The following is a 24,566-nucleotide window of genomic DNA, read 5'->3' on the forward strand; positions in this document are numbered from 1 at the left end:
GTTACCAAACAAGAACTTACACAGCATCTCGTTTCCTGTTCAGCATAACTTTGCTTGTCATTTTATGTTTTTTTTTTTAAGCTCAATTTGTTTACTTGTTTACTTTATTTTTCCTCACAGGCTGTACTGAAAATGCACAGTGAGAGGCAGACTTCAGTGAAATACTATGTTGGAATTGATGTTGGATCAGCAAGTGTTCGTGCTGCTCTGGTAGATGAGTTTGGGACAGTAGTGATGCACGCAGAGCAACCAATACAGATCTGGGAACCTCAACCAGACCACTATGAACAATCCTCTGCTGACATATGGGCTGCTTGTTGTGCAGTCACCAAGGTACCTGAAGGAAAAGAAATGAAGGAGATGAGTTTCAAGCAGCGCTTCAAAGTTTGGAAGTTGGAAGTCTTTCGGTCACTGGCCTTTAATATTCAGTTCTGCCATGTTTCTCTACCTTGAACCACCTGCATACATTCAAGGCATCTTTAGGATATGTAGCTTCACAGTGCCTGTTATTCATGTGAGGAGCAGAAGGCCAGAGTGATATAATGGAAAAGAGGAGGAAAGCCTTTCCTTTTTATGTTAGATCTAAAGGACTTTTCCACTGCCTTTGGGATTCTCATCAGGGATTTTTGTTCCACTGCTGCATGTTTTAGCCACAAACAGTTTCTCTGAGGAGTTGAGATTGCTAAGAACTGATAATGCATCCCTTTAGAGGTGTGTGTGGTGTTGCACTGCAGACAAAAAGGAGCAATTATAGAAATTCAGTCTGTTTTATGGATGGTGCCTCATATGTCTATCACCTGTGATCCCCATTAAGACATCTGTCTGGTGTTATAAAACTGAAATTTTATGTATTTGTAGATAGTATCAAGCTTAAAAATAGACTGAAATAAACCTAATTATAAGGGATCCAAGGATCCACCTGTACATGCTGGTGGTAAATGACTGACCTTGCTTGGCAGACTACACGCAGACTATTTCATCCTCTGTAATAAAGCCACAGCCTGCTCCACGATCTAAGGTTATTTTTTTAAATATTCATGACATGCTTTGTAATTTGCAGATGGGCAGTTTGCTCTTTCTCTTGCTATTGGTCAGCCTTTTCAAACATCAATGAGCTTGGCTCTGCAGAAATCTTCTGCGATGAAGGAGACAAGTGGTGAGGGGAGGGGAAGGAGAAGAGTAGTGTGACAGGAATGACAGGGAAAGCAGCCTGATATTACAGACAGAGCAAGTTATTTGGCTTTTCTTTGTGAATTGCTTTTTTCTTGATCTTTAAATACAATCTCATATTTAAACGATTAAAATATGGTCTCTGGAACCTTGGGCTTTACAAAGCCAATAAGACACTGGCACTGTTGCAAGTCTGAAGTCTTTCATTATAGTACTAATTAAGATAATGATATTTTTATTGTTGCTCAGAAGTGGCAATTTATTACTGCGTTACATTTTAAATGCCTTGCAACTTTACATAGCTCTTGATCCATGTGGGTGTTATATATTTTTCTCCAGTGCTGCTTGAAGCCATGAAATTCAGATCTTTTGGGGGTGATGAGTTTTTCAGATTATTTTCTGAAAGTAAGCTTTCCAAACTCTTGGTAGCAGAGTTTCTGAAAAGGTTTGCATTACAGTTGTATTAGCACTGCTTTAGGTTTTGACCAACTTGACAGCAATTTATTTTTGGGACCCTTTATTTTGTAACAAAAATGATGGCACTGTATTACCAGAGCAGTTTCATAAGATACTTCACTCATTTGCCACCTGCAAACTGAATGAAGTGATGGAAATGCATAACCCTAATCCTGTCTCCAGGTTTCATATGCAGCAGAACTTTTAAAAAAGAAATAACAGTGCTAGAAAGATTCGAAGCCTGTTAAAGATCTTTTCATATATGTTTGAATACAGTTTTGAAAAACAAATTTTGACTGTTGGCTACATTTTTATTAGCATTCAGATTGAGCTATTAAGGAATACTGGACCTCTTAATTTTTGTAATTTGAGTTTGAATTTCTAACTTGTTTTCTGTGCTCTTTAGTTCACATGGTAAGCCATATACATGGATTTCTTTGTATTTGTGTATGCATTATATATTTGCAGAAAGTCATCTGTGATGTTGATGCCAGCCAGATTCGAGGCATTGGATTTGATGCTACGTGCTCCCTTGTTGTTGTGGATAAACAGTTCCAACCTTTGGCAGTCAACTCACAAGGTAGGACAAAAGGGAGATGAATTGCTTTCTGTTTGGCATCCTAACACCAAACTCCTTCGTAGTGGATCAGAGGGGCTGTCTCTTAGAGGTCTCTGCTCATTTTCAATTTTTAGATGTTTCATCCTCATTCAGACTTTACTAATCATGGCTTTTCTTGTCTGTGTGAATACCTGCCCACACTGGCTAAAGGAATGCTAGAAATGTAGTATTAGTGTAGCCTGACTGCCTCTTCTGTCATAGAGTTGCAAGCAGGAGGTTGAGCTTGCATATTTTTATTACACTGGTGTTCTGTCTTTGCCTAGGACAGTGCTAAGCCTCTGAAACAGTCTGGTGCCTTTTTCTAAAAAGAAAATAAAGTTGTTATTAATTTTTAAGTCGATACTTCAGAAGCCTTCTTTTCCCCTCACACAATCCCATTTATGACTGGGAGGCACCTAATTCAGCAGTTACATAGCCATAATCACAGTTCTGTTGTTTTACCCTTTCTATTCTCATATTTATTTGTCATCTCCTATCCTTATTTAAAAAAAAAAAAAAAAAAAAAAAAAAAAAAAAAAAAGGCAGCTTTGTCCCCAAAATGTCCTTTGCTAAATTTAGGAAAGATAATATTTCAGTTTGAGAGTCTTTGATCTGTTCAGTATCTGATGATGTCTGGGGCTGTTTTGGTCTACTGAGTCAAATTCAGTTCTCACTTTTTGCTGTCCGATATCCTCAAGAACTTGGGCTTTAAACAGTGCTATCAAATATAAGAGAAGAACAGACAGAATGCTGTCACACTGGGCATGCACTAAGCTCATTGCAGGCAGTTTGGGAGGGCTAAATTGTTTGAGTCCAATATTTAGTGTAGCATTGCTCCTCATAGACCTGACTTGTCTTGGAGTATGTTTTCAAGATTGAAATGCATGAGTGGCTCTTCTGTGGAGTTGAGTATGCACTGTACTCAGCAAGAGAGTGATGTGAAGTGTCACTTGAATTATTCCTTCACCTGTTTAGTAGGACTTTTGTTGGTTAATTTAACTCAAATGTTTTTTGCTTTTTGTTCTGATGTGTTACACAGACTTGCTGAATGCTTTTACCTTCCACACCCAAAATAAACATAGTTTGGTCAACTACAGCCATGCAAGTATTTTTGGAAGAATTTAGGATAGTTTTCTCTTAACTATAGAATAGGAAAAAGAATCCCTTATTACTCTTTAATTAATTGACTGGCCAAGTTTATTTCAATTTATAACTTATTTGCTCAGATTTTGTCATATTTGGATGAGTAGGAATTTAAAATGGTTTTTTTTTTTTGGTGTGTTTTAAAATAAATGTGTATCATGTCCAGTAGTTTGGGTTATTTGAATGAAACATACTTTCCAAAAGCATAGCTTGTCACAGTTGTTGGACTCTCACAAGCCTGACTAGTTTGAGTCTCAGGGCATTCTCAGCCCTCAGCATGCCTTAAAAGTTGGCTAGAATTTTATCTCTAGCCACCTACTGTGAATTATTAGCACATTTATGTACTAGAGTTTTCCATGTAGAGGTGTAAGCGTGAAGCAGCTTACTGCCTAGTAACGTAGAATATTGTGTGGAGTTATACAGGACCTAAACCAATCTCTGTTTTATTCTATTGTCTTTTAAAGGGCAAAACAACAGGAATGTTATTATGTGGATGGACCATCGTGCAGTCAGTCAAGTAGACCGCATCAATGCAACGCAACACCGGATTTTGAGCTACGTTGGGGGAGTGATGTCTGTGGAAATGCAGCCTCCTAAGTTGTTGTGGATAAAGGAAGTGAGTGCCTCTAAGATTGCAGTGTTTTTAGTAGTGATTAATATCATTTTATTTGTAAATGCCTGAGAATGATATTTCAGAAGCAAAGTTCTTTGACCTTAGCGCTGAGCTCAGAGATGTGCAAGGTAAGGCCAGCCTTAAGATGCGATGAAGATGTTTTGAGATATTTTTTTTACCTCTTGATTATTTAGAGATTAATTTTAGTGAGATTCAGTTTTTCTCAGATGAAAACTTTTAATATGCTTTTCTTATGTAATTTTAAGACCAGATGTATTTAGTAGTTTCGGTGCAAGTGATGAATGTGTCCTGGAAGTATCCTAGTATTTAGTTATGGAGCTGTACACAGGCTTAAAATATTGTAGCTGAACATGCTTAAAAAGGGCTTAGGTTCCACTTCTGGGTTGGTTTTTGTATCAGTGTGAAAGCAGCAGTGTCTCAGCACTGGGCATCCTTGCTGGATGTATTACTGCCTTTGAGACATTGCATCCAACAGTGAGGGAATGTGTGATGCCTTCGGCTGCTCACAGGGCAATCTAGTTTGAGCTTCATCAGCTTTCCAAGAAGGAGCTGAAGAATTTAGTTGCATGTCATCTCTAGGAAGTAGATCATCTGTAGAAGGGAGATGCTCTGTTCAAAATGCGAAACTCTGCTTCTTTCTTGTGTTTTTAACAACTGTCAGAGAAAAGGAAAAATACTCACCACTTGAACTTTTCAAAACCTCCTCTAGTCTGGCTTTTACGTTCGGTGTTGATGCTTGGCCAAATGTAGATTACTTTCTGCCAGTTTCAGTGCAGTGCCTTGGGTTGGAAGGGACCTCAAAGATCATTGAGCACCAACCCCATGCTGCAGTCAGGGTTGCCACCCGCTGGATGAATCAAAGGAGTTGGCTGCCCACGGCCCCATGCAGCCTGGCCTTGAACACCTCCAGAGATGGAGCATCTGCAACTTCAACCCAACACCTCAACAACCTCTCAGTGAAAAACTTCTTCCTGACACCTACCCTAAATGTCCCCTATCATTACCTGACCTTGAGTTTCTGGAAAGAAATTTCTAAGAATTTTCATCTAAACAATTTTAGGTATTCCTAAAGAATATCACTTATCAAATTTACTGTGAACTTCTGGAAGTAATGAAGAGAAAGGAGAAGGGGGAGGTGACCTAACTGTGCTTTCCACTTCTGTCATCTTTTCTTACTAGAATTTATACTGAAGATGACTTCACCATGATGAGTGAGCTGAATTAATTACACAAGGAGTAGATTCTGGTCTTTATTTCTTGTAATTTTCCTGTTATAAATGACTTGTATTTATTTGTGGAAGGATGTTGCAGTTATTCATCCAAATTGTAAGTTATTCTCCTCAGCTTCTTCTAGATTTTCTTTTTCATGTAGTATTTTATCTGTGTGTTTCTTTTGATCACTTTACATTTTCACTGTGCAGAGATTAGGAAGAACTAGAAAGTAGAGGCTTCAGAGCATATTCTATACATTTAATTATTTCACTCTATCACATTTTTATTTCAAATTAAGAAACCAGACTGTGGAGGACCTAACAAGTTTCTTTGCAATCTTTTGTTTGAATTGTATTAGCTTACATTCAGTTTGAGCACTGATGAATCACTTTATGCCCTGGCATCCAGTGGCTGCTCTGCATGAAATTAATTGGAGGGTCCTGATGTCTGTGACTGAAGATAGGTGCTCATATGGCAAAGTCAGCACTGCCTGTGAAGTTTGCTTGTAGGTCATTTTGCAGTAAATGATCAACTGAATGCAGCTGCTGGATAAAGCTTCTGGGGCTTTCTTGTCAACATTAGTGGCTCACTTAGGAGCAGCACTTTGTTTCTTTGCTCCTTGTGTGCTGAGAGGATCCATTTAAATGTTAGATCTGCAGAATATGTAAACCAAAATGAATATCTTCCTTTTAAATCTACTTTCTACAGGTACAGTCACACTTGAATTTGGAATGTTGTCAGCTGAATTAAGAGTGTGGAATGTTGTAGATAAAGTTGGAAAAAAAGATTATTATCCTTTCACAAATATTTAGAAGCCAGCTGAAAGATAATGCTGACAAAGTCCTCCTGAACGCCATAAGATAAGTAAAAATGTAAACTAAAGTGGAAAAGAAAGTAGTCCTTAGTTACTGAATCTCTCAGAATAAGCAGATAATTCTCTTACCTTGCTATAATTTCCTTAGATATCAATTTTTTTTTTTGAATTATCTTGCAAGAGTTACTGTTGGTTCTGCTCTAGAATTAATATTAGTGTTTTGTTTTTTTTTCCCCAAAGGTAGCAGAAGAGAGAATCTTGTTTACTAATTTTTGGCTGGAGATTTGATTGTGGCTTGTGCCAAAACAGGAGGATGCTTGTTACATTTTTGTCATATTAATGGCATTACAAATCAGCTATTTCTAAAAAGCATTCATCCCATATGCTGTAGCATATTCCAGATGGGTGGAGCGTGCTGAACTGGGAATAGGTATTTGCTTGGTAACTGTCCCCAGATGGAATGCAGTTTTCCTATAGTGTATTTTCACACCTCATATTTAAGTATGGTGAGAAGATCCTCCCTCCAGCAAAAAAAAATAAAATCAGAGTGAATGAGTAGCAGAAATCCCTTGCAATTGATAACTAAAATTGATAATTCTCAGTTTATCTTCTTCATGTTTTTTTATGGCACATTGTCAGTGATCTTTCACTGAACACATCTTCAGTTACAGCCACATTTTTATGCATCATCGTTCTTTTAGTTTGTTTTTGTACACCCATGACTTGCAGCTTTATCAGCCAAAGGGATAATTTGCAGAAACAATTAAAACATGTATTTTCCTGGCTATGGAGGGGCATTAGCTTGGCAGCAACATATTTGTTGTGTATGTCCTCTTCTTTATTGCATTTGCAGCTGATTTTGTTCTGTTGAATGCAACTGGTAAGATTTTACCAATAAAAAGCTCTCAACTCCATGTTTAGTGAACAGAATCCAAGCTACTGGGTTTGAAACTGAACTCTTGACAAGGACTGTTTATAAATGCTTTAACAGCTTTTTGCTATCAAAATCCATGCATAAGTTAGACATGTTTGCATAGATTGTACTTTGGACTGTTCAGTCGGGCTTTTGGTAGCAGTTACTAATCAAGCAAAATAGCCTTAAAAAAAAAAAAGACTAACATCTGGAATGCTTGGAACACCTGCACCTCTGAGAATCTCTCAACTCTGCTACAGTGTGATGATCTTTATGAACATTCCCACAGCTTTTCCTTCATCCCTTTTTACAGCTCCAGTTAACTCAGCCTTTGATAGCTCTGGTCTGTGTTTCTGTTGTGCACGTGGCAGTGCCTGACCTGGACTATGATATTTGCCTGACTTTTGGTGCTACCCCGAGGCTGCCTCATGGATTTGGAAACATCTGCAGGTGTCTAAGACAATGTCTTGTCTGTGGAGACAGTGTGATGCACCAAAGCAGAATTTTCCACCTTTGGCAGTAGACTTATCCTTACAGCTTACTTTCTAAGGTGGACTCTTAGCCCCAAGAACACGTTTAAGGCCTTAAGATGAATCTGGTGATTCATTTGGTGGGTTGAGCTTTTTTTGGGGGGGAGGGAAGGGAGGTGTTGTTTGTTTGTGTTGTTTATTTAGGGTTTTTTTTATCTTTATTTTTTTTGAGTGCAACTTACAGTTGCAAAACTGATCAGTCTGCAGCCCTGGCTCCAGCAATGATTTTAATAGTGCCTACAGTTTATCTTGGATGTCTGAGAAGAGCTCTATCACATGGCTTGGCATTAGTTCTGAAGTGTGGGAGATGGAAGTTCTAAGTTCTTGCTTTGTCTGAGTCGGAATAGGGTGTGGGACATCAGTTTCTTATGTCCTCGTGAGTGTGTGTATTGTCTTCAGTCTGTTCATGCAGATTGCCTAGGAGATTGGGATTCAAAATTCAGGTTGAGTTGGGAAGAGCAGACTATTATTCAGTGAGTGTGTCTCATTTTCAGATGACTTAGATCTTAACCTGATATGGAACTTGAATGCTCATGCCAACTTTTTTTTTTTTTTTACTCTAAATGGTAAAACATCTTTCTGATTCCATCTGTCCCTGCTGGTTTTAATCTAGGTTTCTCACACACCAATTTGGGATGGTTTCAGAATGTGTGGGTTTTGACTGATAAGTAGCCATGAAATACAGGCCAATGCCCTGTGCTAAATCGTAAGCTTTACTTCAAGCCCATCTTAAATTAATCCAGTGTCCAACAGAGTTTGGATATAAAAGCTGTCTGTAAAGACATTTAGTATTTTCCAATGCACATTTAGTCTGTATCAGCAATTATGAAAGTTAGGCAAGTTTTGGTGTTTGTCTACATATTTTAGTTCTGGTGTGGGGGTAAAAGCATTTTCACTACTTTTAGTTGTCTGATGATCACTTAATCTTACAAGAAAATAATATAGCTAGTAAAAGCAGAAGTTTCCAATACAGAAATAAAATACCTCAGCAAAGCACTAAAGTACAAATCTGAAAGCTCCTTTCTTGTTCTCAAGGAGAACACTCCTATGTGTTTCTGAAAAATCCTGTTGTGTAGAAAAGCTCATGTGAAGTTCTACATGTGTGTGCATTTCAGCCCAACTCATAGGTGAGCAGCGTGCATAGCATGAAACAAAATTGTGCAGCATGGCTTCATGATAATCTTTTGACTTGGCAGAAATGGCCTCTACCTATTTCTTGACCTCTGTACCAGTTCTCCCATCTCTCACTTTTATCCTTCTGGTCTAGGAAGACCGAAGATTCTGTGCTTCATAATTCTTAAACTCATTACCCACAGTTACTTTAAAATCTCCAGATAATTCTGAATAACTGTTGAGAAGTGTTGTATTTTGTCACAACGAAGAGATTGTGGAGATACTCAAGACCCAGCTGGATGCCTGCCTATGCAACGTGTTGTAGGGTTACTGCTTTAGCCCGGGGTTGGACTCAGTTTCTGGAGGTCCCTTCCAACCTCTGCAATTCTGTGGTTGTTTTCTTTTTAAATGAAAGAAGCATCCATGGGTGCCCCTCAGTTGAAAGGTTGAATGTGTTTCTTTAGCAGTGAGTTTGATGGCTGAGATGCAGGATATGAATACAGTACTGGGAATGTTCCCGGATCTTTTCCATCGTGCTTTTAATGTGGTCACAGATTTGACTACAAGTAAAAATAAATTAAATTAAGTGAGTATCAAAAACATGGAGACTTTTTTAAACTTGTTTGGAAAAAGCATCAGGATATGCTATGGTTTTTTTGTCTTTCTTTACTAATAAGTGATGACAAAGCATTGAGATGGCAAAGAATGAATCATTTGGATGTTCATGAAACAAAATACTTTAATGTCACTAACGTGTGGCTTTTGGGAATTCCCCAAGTAATAGAATAAGGACCCAGTGAGTATCTCTGATAAAGCAGATTTGCTTGAAGGGCACAGTTGTTCTTAATCTAATATCTTTTATGATTAACACTAATAGTAAATCTACTTCTGTTGCTTCTTAAAAACCAATGCAGAATGGTTTGTATGATCGAAATAGGATGAGTGAGCTTTGTACTAAGCTAAGGAGCACCTTTGCATTTCACATACAAAGTTAAATTGGAAGTAGTAGCCAGCTACATCTAGTGTGTAAGCTACACTCAAGTTTGGAACAAGCATGCAAAGCTTGTACATTTTGTTTAAAAGTTGCAGTTGCATCAGTCTTTTTTTAACACAGTAAGCTGTTAAGACTCTTAGTGTTTAATACTTTTCTAAAAATCCTTTGCATCTGCAATCTTGTATAATCTTTTATAGTTGCCTTTGCCTGAGCTTATGAAGAGTAGATGAAAATGGTAGGATATGAAATGCAAATACACCATATGGCAAACAAATCACCCCTTAGATTTCTTCAATAGAGATGAAGCCCCAAAATAATTTCCCATCTTATTCTGGAGGACCTCCCCAACTCTGTCATAGCCTGCTAGATGCAACCATTGACCAAATGTGTGTTTTTGGCTGAAACTGTGCCACCTAGCAGGTCTCCATGCCCCAGAGACCCCAGCTAGGATGTATGCTTACATGAGCCACTGTTTCAGTTATTTAGAAAACCATTGGAGATTTTTAAAGCAATTTGGGAGGGTGAAGCTTCATAGAAAGCTTACAGATTCTTGCTTGCTTTGATCAACTGGCCTAATAGATTGCAAAGCTTTGTCCTGTGCTCACAGAGGTATTTGTTTTCTTCCTGCACTTAAAATTTAGAAATAATAAATATAAAATGGTTTATTTTAGAAAGTAAGGCATGGCTTTGAGCAAATGTTTTTAAAGTGAGTTGTCTACTGATTTTGTGCCTGTCTGCTCTGACACTGAGCAGGGAACTGAAAGATCCCATGTTATCGATCTGAACCATGTGTCTCCATTAACTTTCTTGGGAAGCCCTTATGATCAATTTGTGGTGGGGAAAGAACTCAGTTCTTCAGACAGTAAATCACTGCAAAGTGAGCAGTGCAGGAATATGGAGAGAGATCAGGATATTGAATTTGGAAAAATTAAAATTTTCCCCACAACTGTTTTAATTTCCATTAAAAGAAGGAGGTGATCATGTCTGCCCTCATATCTGTATGTCTCTAATTTTTTTTTGCTAGAACTTACAAGAGTCGTGCTGGGAGAAGGCAGGCTACTTCTTTGATCTTCCGGATTTCTTATCTTGGAAAGCCACAGGTGTCACTGCAAGGTATGTTAATTGTAACAGGATGATTTAGTCATCTGAGTCTATCTTCTTATGTGTGTTTCTGCTCTAATTCATTTTGACTGGACGTGCTGTTACATACATCTGTCTGTAATTCAGTCTGCTCCAAAACATCTTGAACCTATCTCCTGCTTCCATTGTACATTCCTGAACACAGTTCCTGTGAGCAGTGTAATTCACATATACAGTATGTTGCTACAACTGTTAGTCCATTGGTCTTATATTCTATTTTGGGACATAAATATAGTTGCTCTTGTTACTGTGAAATAAGCTCCTAATAGTGCTTTGAAATCTATTTTTGTTGACAAATTTATTGATTTTCTGAGAACTGAAACAAAATGCTTCTTTTGGGTATGGAAGACATCATATAAAATCTATCTAGAAGTGGTTACTTCATTGTAAAACACTCCCCAGAAGCATCATACAGTGCTTGCTGATAAATTAAACAGTGGTGTTTGAGAGAACTCCATTAAAATCTTGATTCAAGTGACATTAGTACAAGTGAAATACACATGCAGATAAACAAATCCTCCATCTGAGAAGTGAGATACAGTGTCCACTTAAAAAAAAAAAAAAAAGTCTTATGGCCCAATTCCACACCCAGCTCAGCACAGCTCACAGGTACTTCCATTGGAGTCTCTAGAGTTGTATCTGTGCAAAAATTAGTCTAAAACGAAAGCTGTAAGGAGTTAGTTTTAGTGTTGGGGCAATGGAAAATGCATTCATATCAGATAGTTTTCTTTTTGAGCATTCTTTCTCCCTGGCCAGTCTCCCTAATAGGCAGCTATTGTTAAATACATATCTTGCATTATATGAAGATGCTGTTTGACTTTGAATGAAAAAGTGAAGAGAATGGAAGCTAGTAAATTCTTGCACAAAGAACTGAAAGATGGTATTGCAAATATAGTCAGGTTCTACTGTGTTCTGTACAGCTGTCAACTGCATAGCAAAAGAACTCTCACCAAAAAGATCATGCAGTGTAAGCTGACTTGTCACCTGACCTAAATCAAATTTCAGGAGGATAAATCCCAGGCTCGCTGTTCCCTACAGGATCTCTATATTGTACAAATACTCAAGACTTCAGTTTAGAACTGGCACCCTCTGCTCAGGGACTAAGTGGAGAAAGGTAATGGCCTTTTTTTTCCCCAAGCAATTTGAGTGCTTCGTAGTATCATAGAATAGCCTGAGTTGAAAAGGACCGTAATGATCAATATCATATATATCAAGTGCTACTTAAATTTAGGTACAGCTGTGGGGAGAAAACTGGCTTTCTCTCTTAAGGGAGCCTTTTTGAGGCAGTTGAAAAGATATGACCTGGGAAACAGATATGTCTAAATGTCACATGTATGTGGGTGCAGATTCTTTAAATTTGTCCTCTGATAAGTTTAATAGGACACAGGCAACACTTTTATTTGCCCTTATATGTAGGAACATCTCTGTATCACACATGGTGAGATGCTGATAGAAAGTTTGTACTAAGTGCAGAATTCGGCTTTGTGATCCTAGGATGGCTGATAGATGGTGTGAGAAATGCAGGCAAATAATAAAAGGATCACCTTGTGCTGCTGGCTGAAGAAGCTAAAACAGAATATGATCCAAGTGAGGTTGGACTTCGAATATTATTTGGAATGTGCTTTTAAAGAGAGGGAGATAGTTCCAGAGAGAGTGGTGATGTACATGGAACAGAATTCTTATCTTGTTTGAGCAAAGGGATCTCTAGCATTGGTGAAGAGGGTTCCTGCTCTTCCCCTCTGTCCCATAGCATCTTCTGTCCCTCTTGTTTTTAATAGAGGCAGCTGTGCTGTATGAAAGAAATCCCTTTCTCCAACCTGTTTCCTAACTTCCAACATAGTTTAGTCTATGTGAGGTGATGGAGGGCACCTTCCTGCAGACTTTAAAATATAACTGTTGTTATTACCAATTTAGCAGTTGGAAAAAGATCATACTATTTTGGATAAAGTACTTCACTGTATATCATCCTTTGCTGCCTTAATGTGCACTTCCCCAAATTAAACTGATCATTTCTGCTCTACTGGAATGTCTTAGGTGATAATAAAAGGGAAACAAATAGGAAAATAGGACAAGAATTTTTTTCTTGGAATCAAACCTTAATTTTTTTCCCCCATCCTCTACTTCCCCCTGTGCACACTTCTTTCTGAAGATTTGCCATGTAGTTTGAAGTGAAGTATTTCATCCTGCATATCATCTTTCATAATACTGTGGAAGTGGAATTTTATCACGTGTAAGATTTTTACCACCTTTTCCCTTGAGCACAAAGGAGCCTATTCACAGGGCAAGGCACCGTGTTAAGTCATTGTGAATCACACATTATTTGACCCTGGTAGAAGACAGATTTTATTTTTATTATTTTTTTTTTTTTAAATCTGTTTTGGTGGTGGTAAAATCAAGTAATTCCAGGGACATTTCTGTAAGAAGGATTTTTGCATGTGTTGAAATTCCTACTCTTGCTTCCTTATGTTTTTAAGTGGCTCCTTAAAACATTTTGTGTGTATTTAACATTTAAAAACATTGTGTGGTCTTTTTGGCTTTGGAGAGATTACTCAGTGCACAAAGTTAAGCAGCGTGTGATTGGGCTTTGAAGTATCTGAAAGCAGCTATTGGTTCATGTTTCTGAGTATGAAATCATTTGTCTTTCACCTGCAAACAATTCTGCTGGCTTGAAGTGCCTTTGTTGCCAAGGGAAGTTTTTTTCCAGTGGATATATAATAAGCAAAAAGTTCAGGTAAGAATACCTGAGGGGTGGGGACTTAAACATACTCTGAGACTTTTACCTACTCCCTTTAGAAGTGCTGTCTGTGTATCTCAGTGACCAGCATCTGCCTATGAACTTCAAAGAATGAGTTTCAAATCATTGATTCCCACTGTTCTTAAAAGATTGTTGCCTGTAATATTCCCTATTAAAAGAGTTCAATTCTTAGTATTTCTCATTTGGGTTAATGTACGACCATGCAGCTGTTTGGAATGATCCAGAAGCCGACTCTTCTGCATTAAAAAGCTTTCCTGGCAGATCCCTGGTTAAAAGCTTGAAAACTTTGCAACTTTCCTTCTCGTGACCCAAGGTTACATCAAGGAACATTGGTTTGGCCCCTAGGATAGTCAGGTATTATTGCAGAAGTGCTGCTGTGGGGAGAAAGCTGTTTTTTCAGGCATACTAGCAGTGCTTTCATAGGCTCAGCGCTTTTCCTCATGGTGAGTGTGACTCACTGCTATCTTCCACCCACCATCTACAACCTCTGATCACTTTTTCTTTATATGGTGTTTCTGAAGTTATCTTAAAATCAAAATAAATATCTGACTGACTTAGAGATAACTGTATTATGGACAGAGTATTTTTATCAGACTTGCACTTCTGCAATCCTGTCTCTATTCTGATGTCTCGTGAAGAATTAGATTGCAGACAGGAAGATGGCTAAGCTGTGGAATCAGGTAGAATTCACACATGTTTCTGAAGTCATGTGTACTTAGATCCAGTGTTTCTGCTTCTTAGCCACTTCCAGCTCACTGCCTGGAAATAGAGATGGTCTCTGCTGGATTTACGTGGTGTAACATGATTGGTAATCAAAGAGAGTGAACCTGTGGAGGAGGACTTGGAAATGCAGGGAAGAATGTCAGGCTTGACAGTAACTGAGGTGGAGAGTGTCCAGCATTGTGCTATAAGCCACTGGTTGAGGATGAATAATTCAGTATCTTAAAAGAAAATGCTGGCGAATCATTCATAAAGATTCAAGAAGTGCCAGAATGAGTGAAGAAACAGAGACTTAGGATTCTTTTAAAGTAGCTCCCAAAATTGCGGAAAAAAGTTGGAACAAAGCGAGTTTTTGTGCAAAAAATAATTTTTTGTGTGTGTTCTCACACTGCAAATGTATTAATAGCTGGGGAAAGTAATTTTTTATCTAGTAGAGACGTCATCTCATACATGAGTGGCGACCCAAGTAATTTTCCTGTGGAAATACTTGTCTAGTCAGCCTTAAATTGCTAGCTTTCATGTCAGGGAAAATGATATGACATGTTTTGTTGGGGAGTCTTTTGTAAACTGTCTACATCCAACACAGATCTCAGGATCATGAGTTTGTTCAGAGAAAGTCAGTTTTATAAGAAAGATGTTCTTAGTGTTATGTAAACTGACATAACAGGCTGTAAACTGAAATACAAATGGATATGGTTCTTAAAATTTCTAGGAACCACGTAGCTAACTAGTATTATGCCATGAATGTTTGTGAGAAAGGGGTGTATATTCTTTTAATATTCAGTATGTTTGAATCTGGGAATCCAGGTTTAAGTCTTTTATCTCCCCTCTTTGCTTTGGATAAGTAAATTAAATCTACATTTCTGGAGGTGTTCAGGCTGCTGAATACCTTTTGAGGATTTGATTCTTTTTCATTCTTATGCTTGTTCTTCATCTGTGAAGCTGACACACAGATAGTGATAGTAGGTCAGTGCCCCATCCGTGGAGGTGCCCAAGGCCAGGCAGGATGGGCCCTTGAGCAGCCCGCTGATCTGCTGGGTGGCAACCAGCCCACTACAGGGTTTGGAGCTGGATGGCCTTTAAGGTCTCTTCCAACCTAGGCCATTCTATGATTCTGTGAAGTTACTTTCTTTTGCCTTTGATTAGTATTTCTTTTCCCTCTATGATTAGTAGAGTCCTTACCAAACTTTTTCTTCAGATAGGCTAAAAACTTTGAAAGTGGAAAAGCTTGCAAGAGAAGGGGATGTTTAGAAGTACTGTAGAAGAAACAGACTGCTGTAAGTTGGATGATTATCTGAAGGATGTCTGTGCCTTTTAAAGGATTGAGCAATAAGTGAGAAAGATGTGGTAACTGGAGCAGCACAGACACCAGATTCTGCCCTTCCCTTCCTTCCTAGCTGTGCCATGACTAATGTATACCTTTTGGCTGGGATTCTGGTGTTTGGCTTCTTGTTTATATTTTGTGCCTACTTAGAGATGCCTGGTCTAAAAATTAAAACCCCTCTCTGTGAAGAAAGAGGCTTGGGAATATTCCGAAGGTTTTGCTGATAAGACTGCAGCCCATGTGGCACTGACAGTATCCTGATTTGCACTCGGGTTTTACATCCTGTTTATGAAATGAAACCCAAGGCTTCAGACGTGGAGACTTGTTTTGAGAAGTCTCTGGAGAAGGGGGGATTATCTCCAAGGGCTGGTTGGGAGGGAAGCGGTGGTGTTTTTGTGGATCAGACAAAGAAAGTGCCACGAATTTCCTGTCCTGAAGCCAACAGCAAGTGTCCCTGTGACGGTGCCTTTGCCAAACAAGACAGAATTCCACTTCTATTCGGCTTTTAATAAATTCAAAACATGTTCTTTGGAGTCTGGTGACACACAGACTGATGCAGTGTAAGAAAATAGGAAGCGTGTAGCTGCAAAAATGATCAGGGATGTGAAGGGCAGGTGCAAAGTGAGCCGTTACTGCTCGATATTTTCTTCTTAATGATTAATTTAAAAATGGCCTGTCCTTGGGCCGGCGGAGGCTGAAAGAGCTCTGTGTGCTAAATAAGAAAATTGTTAGCAGGTCTCGTTAATGTAAGCCAGGAAGCATACAGGCAAACAGGAAGCTTTAGCTATTGTTGTTGTACAAATGCCCTTTACAAAATATTAGCAAGAGAAACTTAATGTGTTTTCCACAAGAACGGGAGCCCTTCATGGTGTCGAACTGTATCTGCACAGTGAAGAAAAACAGCCTTGTCCACTTCCAACAGCTTTGACATACATTGAGACATTGCATTTCAGGGATTTGAATTCAGATCTTCAAATATTTACTACTTTGATTTTTTTTTTTTTTTTAAGTTGTTAGGATTCTTAATGAGCTGTGACAGCATCTAGCCCTTAGTTTTCTATTGTGTTCATTTGCTGCTGGAAAAAAAAAGCCAGCTAGGTCAGTATAGAAAAGGATTGGGGGCAGGCGCAGTAGTAGATGTATTACTGGCAACTTGCCACAGAGACAGTGAACTCTGAGCCAACCATGAAGTCATTTTGAACTCAGGGAGTCTCACTAATCCAAGGCAATGTGTCTTAATTTGACAAAGCAAAGACTGCTTGATAAGCAGCCTCTGCTAGAAATGCTGTTAAACGGAGGTGTTTGTAAGTTTAGATTGTGGATGAGAAATGTGGCAAAATACAAGGACTCATCTTGTTTTCGGGTTCCTTATACTCTCCCAAGCCCAAAAGCAGGCTTGGCTCTGCTCTCCCCTGCAGTTCGGGCTGTGCAGTGGCTTGATGTGAAATTTGAGAAACATATGTAGTTTTCTATTTCAGGAAAATGATCTCAGGGATTGAATGTGTGTTTTGTTGGCTGTTAAGCTCTGATCTTGCCTAGTGTGGTAGTTTGAGAGTGCATGTATATGTGAGTGTCTGTGTGATGGTTAAAACATTCTCCAGCACTTTTTGGAAATAAAATTTGGGGTTCATACATTCATTGCTGCTACAGGTCTTATTTCTGCAGTTTGAAAATACAGCATCCTACCTTGTAAGAAGCCTTTTAAATAAGAATGCTATGGTACATTAGAAAATATTTCTGTTTTTTATTTTTCCAAAGTAGTCATTAACATTTAGTTGAGCTGATGAGAGGTACACACACCAAGTTTTCCATGAAGGCAAAGGAGCTTTGCTTAAACAACCCTTTCATTGTTGATCCTGTGCAGGAGCAATATACACATGAACACTGTAATTAATAGCTTCTCTAAGGGTCAGATAATAATCTTCCCATAATAACGTTTGCAAAGAGGTGGTTGGGAGTCCTTCAGATCCAGCTTGCTGACGTGCTCAGTAATGGTAGCATTGGATAACTGTGCTTCTCTGTAAGTGCGTTGTGTGTGGGGGGGGTTGTGATCTTATGGCACTCAATTCTGGGGAAGGACGAGGCAGAAACCACAGAGAGGCTTGTTGTTTTTCAGTTCTCTTCTCTCTTTTTTTTTTTTCTTTTTTGAACAGTCCTCGTGGTTCTTTGCTGTTACAGGCTGCATTCAGGGGGTGTATGTTTCCTTTGCTTTAGCTTCTGAGAACACCATCAGGGATCAGACCCCGATGGTACAAGACATGTTATAAACAATCTGTCATCTTCTTTGAACTCGTGCTTATGTGAAACGTTGTGGAAAGCCCCATGCAAAGCCCTTGTCCCTTGTGAAATTGGGTCTCCATTCAGCAAGAACTGTGCAACAATTGCTTTCTAGCATAAATTTGAACCAGATAAGAAAATAGCCATGTTTATGAACTCCTGGGTCATTTACAGCCCCAGGAGTGTTTCACTGTGCACATATATAATGCATGCATTCACAGTAAATTCTTAAAAACCACCCCCTGAAAACAATAACATTCCTGAAGTGTTCTCATCCAGTGAAGGAAAAAAATAAAGCTATGTAGGGTGAAGTCTGTGCATTGCACTGAGTATATATGGTGCTTAAAAGTATTAAAACTCACTTAAACTTATTGTTCCGTTAGTCTTCTCCTTTCCTTCTACTTCTTTTTATTTAAAAAAGGAAGAAATAATTTACCCTTCTGCCATACCTTGTACGTGAAAGAACCTTAATCGTTTCAGCCTTAGAATACTCTTCTGAAGTAAAAAGGTGGCATGGTTGTTTGATGGATGGGAAAACAGCCGTGTGATTTGAAGGCTAAGATTTTTGTAAGCGTTGAGCTGGGTGTCCAGCTTTCTGTCTAACTTACAGTTACAAATGATGTATGCATTTTTATAGATCACACTAGAAATTATTTGTTTGAGACCAATTCTTTCTCCAGACTTCCCAAACAAACGCTTTTTACCACCGGAGTGTTCCTGCCACCCTTTTCACTGTAATGCATGGTTGAAGAACAGCCTTAGACTGGAAGGCAGTTTAGTTTTACGTTTGCTTTATTTTTGTTGGCTGGCTGTCTAAATCTGTTTAATGTCAGTAACTTTCACTGGAAATTCTCATCGTGCTTTAGGATGACACTGATGATGTCAGGGTTGATTTACATTATCTCTTTAAAGTAGCATTAGCTTACATAGGACTTTTTCTCTTGTTTGTTTTAGCATTCATATTGTCCAGAGAGGAGCCTTTTAACTGTGAGATGTAAATATCCTGACAACCCAGACTTCAAAAGAAGGCGATTCTTTGTCCATAGAAGTGATGCTACTTCTTTGCCAGCTCTGTAACCTTTATAATAGTGTACTTTTATGCTTGACCTGTCATCTGCATATAAAAATCATCTTAGATCAGTCATACAGTGCGTTCAAGAATGCTTCTAAGGAAGGCAGATGCTTCTACGTGTTCTGTCATTTCTTCTTTGTGGCAGACCATCTGGCACATTAAGTAAGATCTGGCTATTGATTCGGTGCAAGTCCCTGGCTTTGCCTTCTGCTCACATTAAGATAGCAAGCACTTTTATTGTAGCTTACAAGTTGATGTTCCCAGATAGTGAGCCCAGTGCTATATAGATATATAACGTGTTATATGAAATCGACAAGGGTTTGTTTTTTCCTTCCCCTGTTCCTTTATTCCAGTGCTGTTCCATTAAGCTGCTCGTTAGATGAAAGCTTGTAATTCAGTTTTCAGTGGATGAAATGTGTAAGTGCTTATGGAATCAAAGACGTTCCAAGGAAGGCTGTTTATTTTCTTACTACCTTTAATTAAATTTTGATGGTAGGATTCTGACTGTCTGACTTGGGAGAAGAAGACAAAGCAATAATGATTGCAGTGTGTTACGCTAAAGATGACTGTAGTTATTTTTTGCCATTGTTAAGAAACTTAAATCTGCTGTGGGCAGAACAGTTAAAACTTTAGGTTCTACTGTGTCTGTCTGCTTCATTTTAAAGTGAAGGGAGGGAGTTCTGTATTTTGTCTTCTGGTACTAGCTGCCTTCAGGTAGTATTTGGATTTTAGAGAGAGAAAGAGGAACGAGCAACTTAGTTTTATTTTTTTTTTTTCTCAGTTTACCCATATTCAGGCTTAAGTTCCCTCAGAGCTGCTAATATAAGTTAAAGCCTGTGTTTGTTCAGTTTATTTTATTTCAAGTTCTGCTATCTCAGATGCATCAGCCTGAGTTATGAGCTTGTTGGTGCTCTGCAGTTTGTATGCATCCGTCTGCTCTTCCTGAGTGCACATTTGGAAACAAGCAGCATTCCTCAGAGAGCCTGTCCCTGTATTACCTGAGAGGCTACAGCCAGCTCAGATCTGGCTCTCCTGCTGTCACTGCCAAAACACTGCCATGCTCCCTCTGCCTGCCTGTAAGTGCAGGAGGGAGTCCATAGAAGCAGCCTTGCAGTTGCTTTAAGTACCCACACACGGTGACTTGTAGTGGGAAAGAAGGGCTTTTGGGGGGCCCTTCTTACTGGATAAGCTGCCTGAACAAAACTTAATTTTTTGTTTTCTTTTTAAATGAAATGATAACACCAAACAAATTGAAAAACAAACAAGAAAAGCCCTCTTAACCTACTTGTGTTTTTGCAGGCATAATACGGTTTTGTTAGGCTTAAAGAAATAGCTCCTGTTTTCATTCACTCTCCTCTGAAATTTTGAAGATGGTGTCTTCTTCCATCCTTACTGTCCAAGAGTTTTCTTTCAAGGGATGAGACTGGATCTGCACATTGGCATGAGAGGGAAGAGCGTAGCACTGCAGAGAGCTATTTCTATTTCCTGAGATTCCTGCCATGAACCTGTCGTTGGGAGTTGTTTGTCCTTTGTATACAATGTACTTACAAAAGTCTCCTTTGATAAAAGTGGTATTATGATATTAATTTAGTTTCAAGAAACAAATTGAGTGTGCTTCCTGTCTTAATGGGAGAAGTAGGTGTGATGTTGTCCTTAAATTCTGGAACACAGCATTTGTATGTGAGGTTAATGTCGGACTGAACTTTGATCTCCCTGTAAAGAAGGGAAAATGGGGTGTGTATAGAGCACAGTTATCATCTTCTCTTCAAACTTATCCCCATCCACTGCCATTCTTACCCTCTGCTCCTGTCCCCCAGGCTCTGTGGAGATACAAGCACAGTTTCGATTTGGAAAGGAGTAGTGTCTGCAGTCTACTTAATGAATAGTATCTTGTGTCAGGTTGGGTAATGTTTGCATATGTGATACACATGTGTGTATGTACGTATCTGTGTGTGTCTCAGGCAAATGAGAGTTCTGTATTGTTCACCATTCCTCATGCCAGTATCCCAGTAGCATCAGCTATGACAATAATGGGAGAGCTCTCTAGATAAATTCCTGTTTGTTTCAGGTTTTTGTATGCTTTATCCTGTAGCAACTGTTCATTTTGAGAGTAAGGACAGTTCATAAACAGATGTTGGAACTCAACATGGTGCCTGGAATTTACTGCTGTTTCTGACATGCCTGTAACAACACAGACAATCCTTATTTATATGGGTTAGCTCCACTAGTAATCTATCAAAGTAAATTTCTGATTAACTCTTTGTTTTTTGGGTTATGTTATAGATCAAAAGAAAGTTATACCTCACTAAAAATGTTAAAAGTCAAGAGATTTTTAGTTGCCTAACCTATCATGAGCTATTAATTATGTACTTAAAGCAGGTACTCATTTGATTTAAACACAAACAGAACCATAGGAAGAGAAAGGAGGAAGGAGAGTAAAAAAGAGTATGTCCAAAATGACATGGCACCAACTGCATTGTTACTGCACTGATTTTCCACTTGGGGAAAATCTCAAGGCTTTGTGAAGCATCTCTCTTGTGCTGGTTTCTCTGAAGGGGTTTTTGTGTTGCTGTGTCTGCAGGCACACATGCGTACATGCAACAAGGAATACAGATTTTACCTTATTAAATTTGAAATTGTGCTTGGAGGAATATTGCTCAAGAGAATCACATTGCGCCAAGCTTTTGAAAATGCAGACTGGTTTGGAGAAAGCATTTTAATATATTGAAGCCTCAAGCCATCTACCTCTCTGCTCCTGAGAGCTCTACCTGAAAACTTCCAGGACTGAATAATTTAAGGTTTGGGGTTTTTTAATCTTTCTGCAAGAAATGCTAGTCTGATGTTTTATTTTCTTTAAGTCTGAACTCCACATAACTTTTTTTCAGAACTGTTTATCCTCACTCCAGACATGAACCTTGGAAAGGTGGCAGAAAAAACAAACAGCTGCTGTGTTTTTGGGCAGTCTGCATTCCTTTCAACTCACTGAGATCAGACTTGTGCTGAGATTTTCAAATTATTTGTCCTAGGGCTTAACCACTTTCACTCCTGCTTAAAAGTGAGGAAGTTTGCCGTACCAGTGCTTGTGAGAGCTGTCATGTGGAGCCCTAATGATTCAAGAGCTATGAATATATGATGTGTTCTTAGGGCTTTTTATTATTGCTTCATTCCAACTTCACCTCCTTCCCTAATCATCTTTCCATTTTTGGACTCTCTAGGTATTTTTTTAACTTAATCATTTTTCTTAAGATATTCTAGGGAATTTTGTTTTCGTTTTCTTTTTGGGCTAAATTTGATGCATGTAGAAGTGTTATTAATGACCAAGGTGGAGCTCTTCAAAAGCCAATCATGTTCCCAAAGCCCACAGTCGGAAGCAATCTCCTCCAGGTTTGGGATTCTTTCCCTCACAGGCGTTTGCTGGAGGAAGAATATGTTGTGTGGAGCTCGACATAAGAGGTGGAGGAAAAGGACAATGCAGTGATGTGTGGTGAACGTTCTGAAGTGTTGGTGGTTGGGGCCGCCTTGTACGTTTGCCTATCGGAGGGACATAAGAGTGTTGCTTTTACTTGCATCCTATCAGTAGCCTTTTCCCATCGCTATTTTTGTGATGAAGGTTAAATATGTTGGGCAGGATGCTGAGACCAAATGTGTGTTTACTAGCAACTAGAGTTAATGGAAAAACAAAGCAGTCAATCCAATTCCAAAGGGCTTTTCAGTTAACTATGCTCATTCTTCTCTTTGGGCCTTTTTCCAGCAAAGCACTTAGGCACGTGCTTAAAGTTAAAGCATGTGCTTAAGTGCTTTGCTGGTCTGGGTCCTTTGTTTGCTCAGCAGGCACGTTGGTATGAACAGGCTGTTGGTTGTACGAATGTTTGGGGAACTGTTCTTTTTACACTATTGATTTTTCTCCTCTGAACTTTTTGTTACTTAATTGCTCAGAAAAGATTTGTAATTTGAGTACGATATCCTACATGACACAAATAACAATTTGCAAACAATCTGCAGGCTGTCGATGGAGATTAATAGGCAGAGTTTATGAAGTAATTGTGTGCTTGGGAAAAATCAAGGGCAGCCCACTCAGAGGAATTTTCATTTGATGCCTTACTCCAGCTGAGTAACATGGTTGGTAGTGCTTGTGGTCCAAGGACATCCTCAGGAACTGAAGGTACCTAACCATGGGTATGGCACATCCTTCTTCACTGCCTTTTAGGTGAACATTCTTCTTATTTATGGATTTGATAAACTGTTTGTTTTTGCTTTCCATTACTTCAGGGCTGCAAATCTTGTGTGCCATCCTCTTTATTCTTGTACCATCCGTAGCAAGTCAAGAGAAGAGAACTCAAATTCAAACCTTAGGATTTCAGTCTGCTTCTCACAACAGTGAAAGTTGCTTGTTTCACCTCTAGAGCCACTGTAGAGCAGAAGTGCATTAATTTTATTTTTGCCATCTTTCTTAAACTGCAAACCTCTTTATACTAAGGAAATGACTTAATTATGCAGAATGCTTATGCAAAGAGTGGCTTGCCTGATATAAGTGCTCCAGTTGACACTGAGGGCATTACATTGTTCGTTCAGGTCAGATTACATGTGCCTAAGTCTTGGCAGAACCAAGCTCATGGACAAACAGAATTTTGCATAATTGCATTTTTAAAATTGGTTCTTAATTCTTCTGACACTAAAATGTGCAGCACTTCTATGAAGTGTGATCTTTTTAATTTCATCACTGAATTCTTTTTTTACAAGTATGGAAACTCTTGCATGTTTTTTTTCTTTATAAAGATATAAAGCAGTAAAGAAAGATCAGGGCATTGTTTTTTTCCTTCGGGCATGTAACATAAGAATTTTTATTTGACTCTAAGTCCATTCTCTCTTGCATTTGCAAGTTTATTTTCTGCAATTTTTCCCTTTCTTCGAGAAAGGGAAAGGAATACTTGAGTGTTGTTAGAACTGCATGAAGGTTCATTAGAATTGTGGTAAGCTCCACCCTTCTAGTTCACCCATCACCTTTCACAGTATTTAATCTGAGGCAAGCTCAGGCATTACCCAGCTTACCTGGGAGGGTTTGCTCCATCTCTGAGAGCACTGTGGATGTTTATTCCCAGATCAAGCTGTTTTTCAAGATTTAAATGAACGTGAAAACCGCTGATGTCCACCTTTCCTGTGTAACAGGCTCTAAGCATCTGAAATGAGAACTGTACCATTCTTATAGCCATTCTTCCAAGGGACCTGTGTTGATTGGTTTCATAGTTAGAACAAGTCAAAGAGGAGGTTCATTTTCTCCCAGTGCCTTCTGTCCAGCAGTAATTGTATCAGAGGGAAAAACAAGGGAGGAATTCTAGAATTGCCAACAATGTTGACTCCCTACTGGGGGGAGAGAGAGGGTGTTGTAGTTCTTTTGATCATGCTGAAGTAGTGAGGGTTCATATTCTCCTATGTCATTTATCTCTGTTGTTATGATCAGGACTACTGCAAATTTCCATGTACCTAATTGTTAGTTATCTTTTTTTTTTTTCTGTTAAGGTTTTGGGCCCAGTAATACCCATATCCTGTTACAATTGCATGATCACTTGTTTTGTTGCAGTGCCTTAACTGCTGCGTTCTGAGTAATAATTAACCTGCACAGGTGACTTACCTGGATAGCAGCCTTACTTATTGTCTGTATTTGTGTTCCTACCAAATAAATAAGTTTGCTTTTACTCACCTC

General features: G+C 38.8%; 1 protein-coding gene across 9 annotated transcripts in view; it reads left to right on the top strand.

The window, feature by feature from the left end:
* The window catches only part of FGGY (FGGY carbohydrate kinase domain containing), a 205,156-nt gene that overhangs the window by 94,445 nt on the left and 86,145 nt on the right, over nucleotides 1–24,566 (top strand). For 8 of the 9 annotated variants that reach the window (XR_006168847.1, XM_042819052.1, XM_042819051.1 and 5 more), the window contains 4 exons: nucleotides 121–333; nucleotides 2,095–2,206; nucleotides 3,832–3,983; nucleotides 10,602–10,690. Coding sequence is in view for 8 of the 9 variants with exons in the window: in XM_042819052.1 (XP_042674986.1) it covers nucleotides 133–333; nucleotides 2,095–2,206; nucleotides 3,832–3,983; nucleotides 10,602–10,690 (554 nt within the window). In the remaining variant the exon portion in view is untranslated. The other variant, XM_042819057.1, reaches the window with a different exon arrangement.

This window comes from Centrocercus urophasianus, unplaced genomic scaffold (genome assembly GCF_019232065.1).
Source record: "Centrocercus urophasianus isolate 14NV4802_14NV808 unplaced genomic scaffold, USGS_Curo_1.0 seq_18, whole genome shotgun sequence".
NCBI lineage: Eukaryota > Metazoa > Chordata > Aves > Galliformes > Phasianidae > Centrocercus > Centrocercus urophasianus.